The 15,089-nt window shown below is 33.0% G+C and overlaps 1 protein-coding gene across 1 annotated transcript; it reads left to right on the top strand.

Moving 5' to 3' along the window:
* The first annotated feature begins 7,904 nt into the window (after nucleotides 1–7,904).
* Nucleotides 7,905–14,848, top strand: LOC113696658 (uncharacterized). The gene is made up of 5 exons (XM_072055689.1): nucleotides 7,905–8,478; nucleotides 9,968–10,080; nucleotides 10,195–10,545; nucleotides 13,294–13,996; nucleotides 14,431–14,848. The coding sequence occupies exons 1-5, from the start codon at nucleotides 8,205–8,207 to the stop codon at nucleotides 14,499–14,501; spliced, it is 1,512 nt and encodes a 503-aa protein (XP_071911790.1). The 5' UTR covers nucleotides 7,905–8,204; the 3' UTR covers nucleotides 14,502–14,848.
* The last annotated feature ends 241 nt before the right edge of the window (nucleotides 14,849–15,089 follow it).

The raw sequence follows: 15,089 nt of genomic DNA, 5'->3' as shown, positions 1-15,089 counted from the left end.
TTTTGAACTTTAGCCATCAGTAAATGGCTCATAGAGCGAAACTTTAATTTTGCAAGGGACAACATTTTGCATCTTGAAAGGGCAACACTCTTTATGTTAACCATAGGAGGTCTAATTTGTGCCACAAATGTTTATTATTTCTATTTTTCACAAACAATTAGGTAACCAACTTGCTTTAAATTGTGCTACAATGCTATACACAAAATAGCAAACTACCCCAGGTAATCACAAAACTTTTTAAATAATCAAGATTTTGCCATTCAACTATTAATAGTATGTGTTTTACCCATTGAACTATCAAAAGTATAAATTTTAAGTCATTCTGTTTGATTGCACCGTTAACTCTACTTGATTTAAGGGTTTACATAATTCACAAGACATATTATTAATAGTTAAATATGGCAAAATTAATAGTGAAATTAGATAGAATGGTCCAAAATTTACACTTTTAATAGTTTAGTGGTCAAAACTCAATTATTTAAAAAGTTTAATGGCTACCCCAATAATTTGCATTACATAAAACTTAAAAAAATTTCACCTGTGTATCTAGCATGATATTTATGCTTATCATAACTTATCCATGGTTTTCGTTTTCTCTTTTTTTTGGTCAAAGGTTAAGACTTGAGATACTTGTAAATTGTAACACTATAAACATGTTAGTAAATAACCCCCAAAAAAATAAAATTGTTAGGACTCCACAGAAAATTGAATTTGGTCACGGGGGTAATGTGGTGCGCCCCACACCAACAAATACGCAAACCATAGGGACCATTGACCGACCCACCCTTCAATTTCCCGTGACTGTCGGATGGTCACTGCATTGCATTTTGTGAACAATGTTAAATTCTATACCTATTTTTTCAACTTTTCCTTCTTAACATTGACTCATTGGCAAGCAATCTATTCTATGGTTTTACTACAGCTATAAGGAGGAGTGCTTTCCCTTTCATGATGTTACAAAAAGCAAACCACAAAATTCACGTCACAAGCAATTAGAATTTTCTTTTAGCAGCCACTAAGAAACTAAAAAGAGTCCACTTTGATCAAATTCTTTTTTCAGTGGCCATAAGTCACTTTGAAAATTAATCTACAACTCATCAAAGCCCTAGAAAATCTCCACCATTCATCATGATGAGGACTGCTTTGATTTATGGTTGCTGTATCAATTGAGTTTGGCATTTGAAGTTGACCCCTTTTATACCAAATATTAAAGAATTGCCACCTACAAAAAGTCCTATCCTTCTTTTACGTTTATACTACAAAAAAAAAAAAGTAACTTCGACCAATTACAAGATCTTGTGGTCTGTGCTTATATTTGATGACCTCTCAGATTGGTCAAAATCAAAATATGAGAGTCCAAACTTGTTATAGGTATTTTTCAAACTGAAATTTGTCAAAAAATTTGAGAAAGAGTTAATAATTGTTTCTATAAAGAAACATACGAAGGATGCAATCCAAATAAAATAGATCTTTTATATTGAAGCGCTCTAAACCGGAAGATAAAAGATCAAGTGAAAGCTTCGCAAGATGATTTTTAGCTATAAACTTTTAAATCATATTGCTCTAAGAAAAATGACAACACACCTTAAGTGGCACATTGACAATAGAACAATGACCCAAAAAATTGAGACAGATTAACTATATTTTCCTATTGTAAATTAGTTGGGAGTAGAATTTTACTTGTGCAGATGCTCAAGTACATGTGGGCCTTGCTGGTTATTTTTCTAATTACTATGGTTTAGACTTGAGGACGCACTAAATAGCTATTCAGGAATGTTGTTTCAATTGGACAACAAAAATTATTAATATACTAACATTCTGACCTCTGCTAGACACATGTTTACATTTTGTAAAAAAAAAAAAAGAGTAGATTATTTGAAAAAAAATTAAAAAAAAGCTCAAAAATTATCTGTTTGGATGGGAGTGTTTTTCAAAAACTAATTTTTCAAATACAATAAAAATTTTTAAAAAGTACTCTAAAAGGTAATCTAAAAATTAGTTTAAATTTTTTAAAAATTTTAAAAAATATCTCAAAATATATTTTAGAAACTCTTCTACTCTTAAATATCCCAAAATATTTTCTAAAAATATTCCAAAATATAATCTAAAAATTCTGCTATAGCAAAATTTTTCAAAAATACCCCAAAAAAACAGCTAATCCAAACGGAGAATTTAAAAAAGAATTTAAGAGAGTATATTATTTTGTTTTTAATATGAGGTTAATATCACTTGTGAATAATGTTCAATTGCATGCGGGCCACGCTAGGTAATTTTCTAATCACTAAGATTAAGACTTGGGGAGATTATTTTCTAACTACTTCCTAAATAGTTTTGTTTAAATGGACAACCAAAATTATTAATATATTATAGAGGGTAATACTTTTGTTAATTCTTTGTTATTGGTTTACCAACAAGATCGTTAGGCTAACATTCTTCATCAAAAAAACAAAGGAGTCTCTACTTTCTAGGTTAGTTGAACGTCCTCCTCAAAACAAACTTAAATAAATGTGAAAAGTTCTCTAAGGTGAACGTTAAACCATAACCTGCTAGAGAATTGACTTGTTCTATATAAATTGCAAAGGAAGTAATAGGGAGCAATTGCCATCCATTTTGCTTGTGAAGATGGTCTTGTGATAGTATTTTATTTTGCTTCCTCTTCGAGGCTGTAAAAGGACAAAAAATTCATCTGCAGAAGTTAAAGCTAGCTACTCCAACTGGGTAATAGCAGTGATGGACGCATCTTTTCGAACTTTTCAAATTAAGTGTTTTTACATATACCACAAGTTTCTTCGGAAAAAAAAATTGAAAAGATATAGTTTGCTTGACAAGTTAAATGAAACTTTTTATAAGATTCTTGCAATTATATGTTCTAAGAGCAAAGTATAACCAAAAGAAAAAATGGTCTAATGTAAAACTCTGAGCCTTATTTGGAAAGGGATTTTCTATCAAAAAAATTTTTACGTTTTCCGTGAACATATTTTTCAATCACCTTTTTATTTTATATATATCAAATCACTATAGTATATTTTCTATAAAAACTCAAGAAAATTGCAATCTAATTTCACCAAATATCTAAATTGCATATATTCTGACATAAATAATCAATTTTTTTAGGATAAACAACGCGGAAGTCAAATTTGCCCAAAATTGAGAAACCCTTTAATTTTTACCATTGCATCTTCTATTTTGTTGTGGAGACACATTGAGTGACCATTTGGCAGCATTATTAGTACGGAATAGAGTAGGTAGGGCGGTGAAAAAAAATTAAATTTTGATTCTTTAAGAGGACCGTTTCTTTGATTTATTGCATGTAACTAATAGTTAGTTTAGGAAGACCGTCTCAATTTATGAAAATCTTCTTAAATTTGTTGGAAATTTGATACAGAGAAAGAGAGAGACAAAGAAATCTATGTCACAGGATATGTACTAATTGCAAGATTAATTTGTCGGTATGAATGTGGTGCTTGTTACGGTTGAAAGGCCTCTTCTGCCCTTCTTATGCCAAATTCCCACATAAAAAAGGGGCATTTTGTTGCTTTTTGTTCTTTTGCCACTTTTCCTTTTAAAAGATTACGAGTTGAACTCAATGAGGAAGAGAAATGATAATAGGTCAAAAGTTTGGCAGACAAATGTTATCCAGATCCCAGTCTCATGTGATGCACATAAAAGAAAGTAAAAGAAAAGAAAAGGAAAAAAAATTTATTACGCCACATAGAACTATGAATATGACATCTTTTAGCTGGAATCTGTTTTTTTTCTAAATTATTAGTATCTCTTTTAGTTTTGAAAATATTTCTAAAGTCTGCATGAATTGAACTTTAGTCACTTCATTTTGTTTTAGTAGAAACACCACAGATTTTATCTGTATTTATACTTAGTGATGTCACTCTACACAATTTGTTCCGGGAGGGGGAGGGAGTAATGGTTTGGATAGTATGAAAAAGGAAGTTTAAGTGAGAGATTCGAAATTCGAGACCTCCCACTTACATTAAAATAAAAAAATCTACACTATTTTATAATTTTTGATTGATTTTGTTCTTAGACCAAATTCATCCATCCATTTCCATTTTTCTTGGACTTTATGGCCGCAATTTATTTTTGACAAATAATAATTGAAAGCCCAATTTTAATTCCTTTGTTTCAAGATATCTCAATTCTTCAACTTTTTCAGTCTTTTTAAATCAATTTAAACTATTTTAAAACCCTATTTAAAAGTCTGGGGTAGTTGCATTAGCAGATGTGAAGTCATAAATGAGTATTAAAATAAACAATTGTACATATATTGTTTAAGGTCTATTTGACGTGTGTCGAAAGATGTACTTGAGTTATTAGATTTTCGGAAAGTTAAACTGATTAAAGAAAGTGTTTAAATGTAAGGAAATGTAATAATAGGTCAAATTTTAGTGTGTAATCCCGAGTACAATGGCACCCATTAGAAAAAGCTACTGTTTAATATTGGAATCATTTCAGAAGAGTTAAAAAAATGCTAAAAAGTGTTAATCCCATTATCCTCCATTAGTCACTCATAACTTAGATCTTGGATTTGATTAATCCATTAATCTAATTAATTAATGAAACCTATTTTGGTGTGAAATGATAAGGGATAAAGATATAAATCATACAAATTATGTCTTTTACAGTTCCCATTCATATACTGATGATTTTCTTTTCTTTTTCGTCTTCGTCTTCTTCTTCTTCTTTTTTTTTAAAGCAAGAAAAGAGTGAGTTTTAAGAATTGAAGACGAGGAAAGAGGATTTGAACTACAACCTCCAATTTCTAATGAAGGAATATGAAACAGGTGATTGAATTAAAGAGCAAAAGACAGGGTTTATTAAATGAATGTCGATTCTAAAAGTTAATTTTTTAAAAAATTACATTTTATTGGTGAAGTGTTTAAATACATGAAAACGCAATTAATCTAATAGGGAGCCTTTGGTCTATACATTGTTTGTGTAAGCGTTAGACACCTATAAGAATCTAAAAGATTTATAATGTTATTTCTTTTTCTAAATGATGAACAAAATACGTATGAATCTTTGTCATAAGTACACTACATATGATGAAGACTACAAAAACTATAGAATTTTATTTACACATCTTTCGTCGGAGTAAAAGTTGTATATAAATGTGCTCCGGTGTTTGAGATGTACTATAACATTAAGAGATTCAATATGATATGTAACAAATAACACAAACACTATGTCCAGTATAATATATTTTGCGACCAACATTTTTATGGAAATCCTTTAGCAATTAGTCTTGTTTGGATTTTAGTTTATCAAAGAAAATTTTTTATGATTGCTGTGATTATATTTCTCAATCATCTTTTTATCTAATATATATCAAATCAAATTATTACAGTATATTTTTGTATAACAACTCCAGAAATAACAATCTAAACGAGATAGTTTTTAATTCGTACATTGTGATATTGCGCGTAAGATGGGCATGAAATCTAATTACTTTTGTAAGAAGTAGTTGATTTTACACAAAAGAAAGAGAACTGACAAATTTCTTAAAATTTCAATTATCATATGTTCTCTTTTCTTTTAACCTTCATTAATTTCCTTTTCCATTTTGGATAATCATCATTTTCCACGTTGAGATTTGAGAGAGTTGACTCTCAAAGATTAATACTAATTTTAGTATTAAAACGTTTGCATATTTCGGGTAATACATATTTCGGATACTCATCATTTTCCACTTTGAGAGAGTTGACCCTCAGAGATTAATATAGTACTAGTTTTAGTATTAAAACGTTTGATATGAGAGTCAGAGGACTTACCCACCCAATAACAACCCTGTTATTGTGCGAGTTGGCTTCTTAATCACGTGTTTCCTTTGTACCCTCCAATGCAATTACCCCAAAACCACCCAAAAAAAATAGCTTTTTGGTTAATAATCTTTTTTTCTATGTTACTGCATTTAAAATTGTGATTTGGGATAAAACAAATTTAGACTATTTACATTTATGTGCAGTTATCTATTCCGTTCTTCTCCTTCTTCTCTCTAGAATTGTTTTCTTTCCCTTCTCTCTAGAATTTTTCGAGTCAAAATCTCCTTCATCTCTCTCATTGGTCTTTTCTCATGGGAAGGACACTCTCTCTAATTTTTAATTTCTCTTATTCGAATAAATTTTCTCTTAGGGTTTTCTAATGAGAGATTTTTCTCTCCTAAGATCTCTTAGTGAGAGTTTCTTATTGTTCTAGTGAGAGTCTCGTGAACCTTTTTTATGAGAGTTTTTTTTTAGTTTTCAATTATTTTGTGAAATTTGAAAATTGAGACTTTGTAAATTTAGAATCTAATTTTTCAGATATGCAATTTCTCCATTATTGTCAAATATAAAATTCTCTTCATGCTTGAACCAGTTTAAATCAAGTCTAACTGTCAAAAGATATGCAAACATCGTTTGACCAAAAAAAAAAAAATGCACACGCGTATTGGTTACAATGATTCATTCGGATGAAAAATATATGAGTATCAATGTGATTTTTATTTATATTGATTTATTAGATTTGTTGTATTTATTCAAATCTACATGTATCTATATCATGTTTGTTTGATGTATTTTATGCCATTAGTGCAAATTTATTGAATGAAATTATTTTCTATCTATTCCTTCTATTATTCTCACAAAAAGGTCTACTCATAAACCAATATACTTCAATCACATAAAAGGATAAATTTTGTTTATACTGACAACATATACACAACAAGATTAAATATATGTCGCATGTGTAAAACATAAAATTCAAATTCAAATAATAGTTAGTTATGTATAATTCTTTTATACATTGTCAGCATATAAATTTTTTTTATACTAGTAGTTTTAGATTATACCACGTAAATGAATTCAAATTTGAAATTCAAATCAAGCACATGTGACATACATTCAAAACTGCTAGTGTAAAATAACTATTGTACTATTATTGCATAAAAAGTTAATCCATTAGTTATTATACATTTAGCTCTACTTGTGTATACACAAACTTTATCCAACATAAAAAACTATTAATGGCCTTTTTCCAAACAACATTTTTAGCATTCATGAATTTGAAAAAAAAAAGGGAAATTTTTGGAACAAGTTACTTTCATTAATTTTGTAAAACATTAATAATAGGGTAAAATACAAAAAAAACTCTCAGTGGTTTGCAAAATATTCAATTTAACTATCTTTGGTTTGGAAACCTACACTATAATTCCATGTGGTTTCGACTAAACTAAAAATTGGATGGAAAGCATTTAATCTAATGGTTGTACATGAAATATCAATATTGCCCTTACTATACGTAAAGTGTTTTCCGTTCAATTTTCAATTTAATCGAAATCACAGAAAGTTATAGCGCAGTTTTTCAAACTAGAGGAAGTTAAATTGAACATTCGATAAATCACATAGAGTTAATTTATATAAGGGCAATATTGACATTTCATGTACAACCATTAGATTGTATGCTTTCCGTTAAATTTTTAATTTAGTTGAAATCACCTAAAGTTATAGTATAGATTTTTAAATCAAAGAGAGTTAAATTATATATTTGATAAATCACAACTAGTTTTTTTAGTATTTTACTCATAATAATACATTTATGCAACCTCATTATAATTTATCTTGCATTCATGTGACTAGTTACTAGTACAAGCACCACTAGTGTTCTTTGGCTATGTGAACAATAACTTGTTGACTAGAGTGGAGACTAGTAAGAGCTGCCTTATCTCTACGAATTTAATGTAAAATCCAAAAGCAAATCTTTAAACTAATCAGCATTCACCACTTAAAAAACCTTCATTCCAATTTGAAATCACAAAACAACAAAAACACTTTCCCTTTTGCAAGCAAAAAAGAAAGAAAGAAAGAAAGAAAGAAATCCACTAGAAGTAGTTGATTTTGCAGACAGCAGAAGTTACTCCTCCCCTTCCATTCCATCCCATCATCCGCTCAACCCAACCCAACCCAACCCTAAAGAATACTTAAATTATTTCTCCATCATCACCAGAAAAAAAGGAAAATAGGAAAAAAAAAGAAGAAGACCCTTTTTCTCTCTTGAAACAGAAGAGAAGAGAAGAGACCAAGAACAAGAAGGTGAAAGAAAGGAAGAGAGGAGAGAATAATGGAGGGTTCTGAGCTCTTACCAAACCACAACAGCAATGGAGACTAAGAAAAAAAGAGAAAAAATAGGAAACCACATTGCTATTACTGTTCCCAATGGGGAAGGCAGAGGATGAGCAGCCTTTACCAGGCTCAATTGTGGATGAAGCTCAAAGAAGAATTGATGAGCAGAATAATGTAGGAAATAGTGATAGGAGAGCGTGCTGCTTCTGCTGCTGGAACAGGAGCAGCAGGTTGAAGAGGGTTGTGAGTTTTAGATGTGTGTTTGCTTTGGTGCTTGGATTAGGAGTCTTGCTCTCTGCTTTCTTTTTGTTGCCATTTTTCCATTATGGAGATCAGAAGGATCTGGATCTGGATTCTGAGTTTGGAGGTGACAAAATTCTGCCTTTTCTTGATTTTTGAACACCCTTTTCTTGGTTTTTTAAGTTGAGCTTCTCAACATTGTGGATTGCAAGTAGATCTGCTTTTGGATTTTTGGCTATTCTTCCTCCTTTGGGGTTTTTTTGTGGGCGGACTGGGGAAGGGGGTGGGATTTGAGTTCTCCATTATCTAATGCTAGAAATTTGTTTGCACTTTGTATAAGGTGCATTTTGGATTGGGGCTTGTATCGCTGTGAAAATGATTTCTTCTCTTTTTAGAAATTAAGTTTATGCTAAATTTCAGACAATTTTTTTTCCTTCTTTTATTCTGCAAATTGCTAAGGGAATTTCTAACTTGATAAATGTCAGTTCTCTCTTTTAATCTGCTTCGTTTTTCTTTCTACTTATTTTGGGTATACTCTCAGGAAAGGGCTGGTTAATTTGGGACCCAGTGAAAATTGAGATTTAGTGATACTATTGTCGGACGACGATGTTTGGATGTGGTTTCAAATGGGCTTTCAGAGAAACATGCAGTTATTGCTGTAAATTTTAGGAACTTTAGTGTTTAAAGTTGAGGGAAGTATCTGATTTCTGCCATTTGGATTAACTTGTTAAATGTCTTGTTTTGATTATATGCATCTTAAATAAGTCTGATGAAAATTTGATATGTGAGATTCGGCAGATTTGGGGGACCGTTTTATCATATTGTAGCTGCCGTTAATGGCATTGTTCTGCTGTATTAAACTGCCCTTTTTGTGCGCCTTATTGATGTCTATATGAGGACATGCCATGGACAAGTATTCTGAATGGTCAAATTGAATCAGAATGTCAATTGCTCAAGACTTTTAGCGTGCATTGTGTGCTAGTGAAATAGAATGATTGGGTAAAATGTTGCATTCTGTCGCATTTGGTTGGAGTGAAGACGAATTCTGCAATTATATTGCTTAAATGCACAAGGAAATCAAGTTAAGAAGGAAGAACAGGAGTTTTTGTTAACTTTATGACCCTGTAAAGGCTAGTGAGGTTGGTCAAACTACATGGATCAGAATGACAACCAGGGGCATAAGGTATGCTTTCAAGAAACGGAAGGAAGCAATAGCTTGAAAATGAGGAGGCAAAATTTTGGGTTTGACATTTATGGTTACCTTTGGTTTATATGTTCTTATCTCATCTATATAGCAAGAGTCACTGTGTTGGCTGCCAGACTAGCAGTATCCACAAGTTTGCATCTTTGTCATGCGCTAGTATGATTGAACAAAAATTGAAGAAAGCAACGAAAAAGATACATGAAAGTGGAGAATGAACTGGCAATAGCTGGTTTGGCATACTTCGGGTCTAGTTTTGATTTGAGCTGTTAAAATTTGTTGTCTTCTGTATCGCTCATTAAGTTTTGTATTCTTGATGCTGTATGCATATAAATCATGATTTTTCATCTTAGGAATATGCTTTCCTGTGTACTGTGTTATATATGTATTTCATCTCATGCTGCATGTTTACCAGGTCATGCAATAGTAGCAAGCTTTATGGTCGATAAACCAGCTTCATTTTTGGAAGACTATGTCTTGCAACTTGAGGATGATATTTTTGAGGAAATTAGCTTTCTCACCACTAAAGTATGCTCTGCTACTCTTCTTCTTACTGCTGTCTTATTTCGCTTGATATGTTTTTCCTTCCTTACCATTTGTTTGAATCTGTTCTTATTCATTCTTATTGTTTACTTATGATAGGTGGAAGTACTAAAATTAGAACCTTCTGCTGGACCAAATACAACAAAAGTTGTCTTTGCAGTTGATTCTGATGTGACAACTCAAAGTTTAATCAGGGCTACTTTTGTATCTATCTTAATACATCAATCTCCTCTTGGTCTGACTGCATCCTTGTTCGGGACCCCTTATTCTTTTGAGGTGCTGAAATTCTTTGGAGGGATTACTGTTAGTCCTCAACAGAGTGCATTCCTCATGCAAAAAGTGCAGATCCTCTTCAATTTTACCTTGAACTTCTCTATTGAACAACTTCAAAATAATTTCGACGAACTGAGAAGGCAATTGAAGTTAGGATTGCATCTTGCTCCATATGAGGTTGGTGATGATTCTCAAATTTTGTTGTTTCCTCCTTAATCTTTTTCTTATGCCTTAATCTGGTTGTTGCTATTTTTCCTTTATCTGTTGATAGATCTCTTTTCTATGTTTAATATTTTTTGAAAGAATTTTGTCACCTTGGTTAAAAAAGCCATTGCTATTACCGAATGATATGAAAAGATATAGGGTCTTAGAGCTGCACATGCGAACAAACTAAATTGCAGTATAGTTGATATAAGCTATGAAAAAGAAAATAATTGGAGGTAAAATGTACCAAATCGGACTGAGCTAAATTGATCAAAATTTGAATTTGTTGACAATTTGTTCTGGAAATTGGAAAAGTGAATTGTAGCTCAAAATACTTTAGCACCAGGACATGTTCACAAATGTAGATTTATATTTATTAGGCAAGTAAAGTCCTGAGGAAGTTCTCATATGTCCACACGTTCGATGTTGACAAATGAGAGTGACAGGGCAGACAAAATGATAAGCTAAAATCTCACATAATTTCGTGCTTTTTGTTACCATACATACTCTATTAAGTAGTTTTCATACATTAGGAGGGTAGTAGTTAGGGTATTTGTAGTAACAATAGCATTCCTTAAGTTTGCTTTTTTAAGTATATTTCATACATTAGGAGGGTAGTAGTAAGGGTATTTGTGAGGTGGACTGTAATTCTCTAATCCTGAGCCATTTGAGGGGCTAAATCCACACCCATATTTTCCCCAGGTGTGGACTTAACCCCACTTTTATCCTTCCTTCTGTTATTTGTTTATTGTGAAGACTTCCTTGTGAACCATGTGGCAAGCTTTATCATGATTAATGAGCAACTTAGTGGAAATCCTATAAGTTGCTCAATTACCAATGGCAACTTGCCAATTAGATAATTAATGATTCCAACTGTCAAATTTTAAGTCAACCCAAGGTTAATGATCATAAGGAACATAAAAATGGGATCAAGACAGACTGAGTTGTTTGATGTTTTAGCATACTGAAGCTATTCTTTTTTATGCAATTTATTGAACAGGCAATGGGCCCAATATTTAGTTATCTTGGCAATTTGTCCTGGATATTTACCAACAAACAGCACTATGAATAACTCAATGTAGAGCAAATAACTCATTAACTTGGAACAAATAAGTATTAGAACCACAACTTCACCAGAAAATCAATAGATAAGCCTATGCCACAGAACTTGGCAAAAAGCCCAAGGGTCTGTGAATACCTTCTGAAAAAATTACATAAAACAATCCAACAAGAAAGGATATCTCATGTTCAAACTAAAAACCCTTTCACAGACTAAAAGTTTCTAGAGAGTTTGATTGTTGCAATCCTGTTCCAACATATCTTTTCAGTGATTAGTTCTTCCAGTCTGCAGATTTGTGTATGAGAAATGGGAGTGGTGGAGTTAGTTGCTTTTGGAGAATTGAGAGGATAGGAAATAGGGATTTGGAGATTTATTTTTTCCTTCTTATTTTTAATATTGCTATATGTAATAACTGAAGGAAATGATAACAAGAAAACTAAAACCCTGTGGCAGTTGGAGATCTTGTAGTCAAATGATGTTGGTAGAATGGATGTTAGCTTTCTGTTTAAAATCATTGGTGAAATCAGGAGTAATGAAAATTGATTAAATATATGATGTGGAAAATGGTGGTCCTTTAATCTTATTTGCAGTTTTCTGATTGGTCAATGACCAACTATTAGGCTTGCTCAATAGTTGGTCATTGACAAGCCCAATAGTTGGTCATTGACCAAGGTAAAACTTGCCAGAGAGCTTAAGCAACTAAATTGAATGGATATAAATGAAACTTATTATGGTCAGGTGACTCCCTTCAATGCTTCTGTCATGGACTACAAAAGCATTTTTATAATAGAAATGGATAAGGAATGGCAAGGTAACCTAAAATATATAGTTTGCTCCTTTGAAATCTCAAACTTTGTGGTGTAATTGACCCTTTTGATACTGATGGCCTCATGAAAGTATGAAAAGAAAGAAAAGATTTCTTACTCTAGTAAAGGGTTAGTGAAAGTACTTAATCAAGTTACACTAGAAATGTGTTGGCAAACCTGATGCACTGCAGAGATTTACAGGTCCAAAATGGCAGTGCAGAGAGAACTAATATAAGGAACAGGAGTATCAAAGAAAACAATGTCCTTTGTGTTGAATCAGAATAGAAAATGTTTTCACCATTTCAATCTGTACCATGAAGGAAAGCCTGATAAACCAAATGGCTTTACACTTGAAACATTTACTATGATTGGTTCATTGGTATCTTGTTGGGCATTTCAAGTATTGTCAGCATTGTTGAAATTCAAACTGTAAATGCAGTGTTAGTAATACTTCTATTCACTTTGACAATTGCTCTTATTGCTACCAATGGAATGGTTCGGTGGTTGGTTGTATTCTGATTTTTCTCATGGCTTTCTTTGCTGGAATTTTACGTCTTCTGCTTGTAATCTGTCTTTATACAGGCATGAAGATGTCTAATTTTGCACTTTTGGCGCTAAAGACGTTTAATATAATTCCTATGAGGTGCCTTTTTGAGTGTGGTTGATTGAACTTATTTACCAACTTTATATGTAAATCAATTTAGTCTCCATGAAAATGGGAGAAAAAGTAAACAAAGAGGAGGGGGGGGGATAGATAAAGTTTTATATACATATTTTATATATTAGATGTGCTAGCAATGGGTATGTAGCTATTTACTGATGAGAAGTTTGCCCTGCATCTTTTTGTTGGTGCAGAATTTGTATATAAGCTTGACTAATCTGAGGGGTTCAACTGTGGTCCCCCCAACTATAGTCCAGTGCCGAGTTTTGCTGGCTGTGGGCATTAACCCCTCAAAGTCAAGGTTCAAGCAGTTGACTCAAACAATAACTGGATCTCATGAAGAAAATCTAGGTCTGAACAACACTGTGTTTGGAAGGGTTAAACAAGTTCGTCTTTCATCTGTACTCCCTCCTGGTGGCACTGGGTCACCGTCTCCGGCTCCTGTTCCTCAACCCCATCATCACCATCACCATCACCACCACCACCACCGTCATCCTGATACCAATTATTCTCCCACTGTTGCGCCTGCACCAAGAAATGAGAATAGTGGATCCATCAACCGTAAAGGTGCACCACAATCCGCACCACTGGCTGCTCCTACTCCCACACAAGGATTGCATCATAAAGTGGAGCCTCCTGGTTGCCGCTTTGGGCATAAGAATAGACACCCGAGGAATGGGAATCGGCAAACCCCCATTTCACCACCAATTTTGGCACCAGTTAGCGCTCCCTCACCCCAGCAGCAAATAGATCCTCCTACACCAACCGTGCCTCAAGTCCCTTCATCAAGCCCATTGCCAAATGTAGTTTTTGCTCATGCTAGGCCTCCGTCAGGGAGAGAATTTGATGCTGAACCTCCTGATATTACACCTTCAGTTTCACCCTCACCATCTTCATGTGAGTACACTTTCATAACAATAGTTTGCTTTACACCAAAGCTAATAGTTACTTTGCACTTCATCTGTGGTGACTGCTGTTCTATAGTGACAGATAAAAGAACAGTCTGTAGTTGCATGACCTGAAAGGGTTTTTAAAACTTGAATGCAATTATCTGACTTTGTTTTTTTCCTTCTATGTTTCATACGTGGTTATTAGACATTTTGCCATTTTCTGGGTGCTTAGATCCCCTTTGATCTTGCATCTTTCTTCCATTACCAGCATCAACTTCTTCCTCTCTTTCCTATTGACACTGACATTTTGCATTTTGCTTTGTACTTCTCCTGTCATTGTCTGACTTAAATATGACCATGCATATTCCGCTTTTTGTCTCATACAGTATTTTTACTTGTAATTTATGATGCATCAGAATATTTATTACTCTTCTTTTGCAGCATCTGCCAGCATCACATTATGCAATTTGTGGGCTGCCCTGCTGTTTCTACCTCTTGTGTTGTATGCGTAGACACAAACTGGAGGGTTTTAATATACCAAGAAGTCACCTCCAGGGATAAAATTTTGAACGACAAAATCTGTGTATGACTATTGCAAATAGGCACCACAAGATGGAGGAGCTTTGCTAGTGGGAGCAATGCCAAAAAAGGCATGCTTCACAATTAAGTGGATATATGTTGTTATCTGCATGTAAATAGATGATGAAAATTTCAGCAGCAACATGCATTTCCAGGTCAAAGTCACAGAGGTGACGGGCCCATGAGAATATGTATCAATGCTGTATCGTGTATGATCTCTCTTCCACATAAATTGTACCTTTGTAATACCAAGTGTATAACATTGCCTTTTTGCTCCTAATTTCTTTCTACTCGGTGATTTAGCTACCATTCTGTAGCTGTTAAGAAGTTTTCTCGTTTCACTTTCTGTTTATATGCAGACGTTAAGTGTCATATTCTAGAATGTTGTCCTTTTGAGTCATGGAAATATGTAGTCAGAGGTAGTTGGTGGGAATCAAGGTATTTAAGGGTGCATTTGATAAATTGAAGTCTGAAATTAGAAATTGTTAAGTTACCAAATTGTTAAAGTACTGAAATGTTAA

The sequence above is a fragment of the Coffea arabica genome, chromosome 6e (genome assembly GCF_036785885.1).
Source record: "Coffea arabica cultivar ET-39 chromosome 6e, Coffea Arabica ET-39 HiFi, whole genome shotgun sequence".
Lineage (NCBI taxonomy): Eukaryota > Viridiplantae > Streptophyta > Magnoliopsida > Gentianales > Rubiaceae > Coffea > Coffea arabica.
This window is presented reverse-complemented; position numbering and strand designations above follow the sequence as displayed.

What these genes read in the sequence shown, in the direction of transcription:
- LOC113696658 (XM_072055689.1), top strand. Translation starts at nt 8,205, where the DNA reads ATGGGGAAGGCAGAGGATGAGCAGCCTTTACCAGGCTCAATTGTGGAT. An exon ending in TCTGGATTCTGAGTTTGGAG is followed by an intron (nt 8,479 to 9,967) that starts GTGACAAAATTC and finishes CATGTTTACCAG; the next exon opens with GTCATGCAATAGTAGCAAGC. An exon ending in TTCACCCTCACCATCTTCAT is followed by an intron (nt 13,997 to 14,430) that starts GTGAGTACACTT and finishes CTTCTTTTGCAG; the next exon opens with CATCTGCCAGCATCACATTA.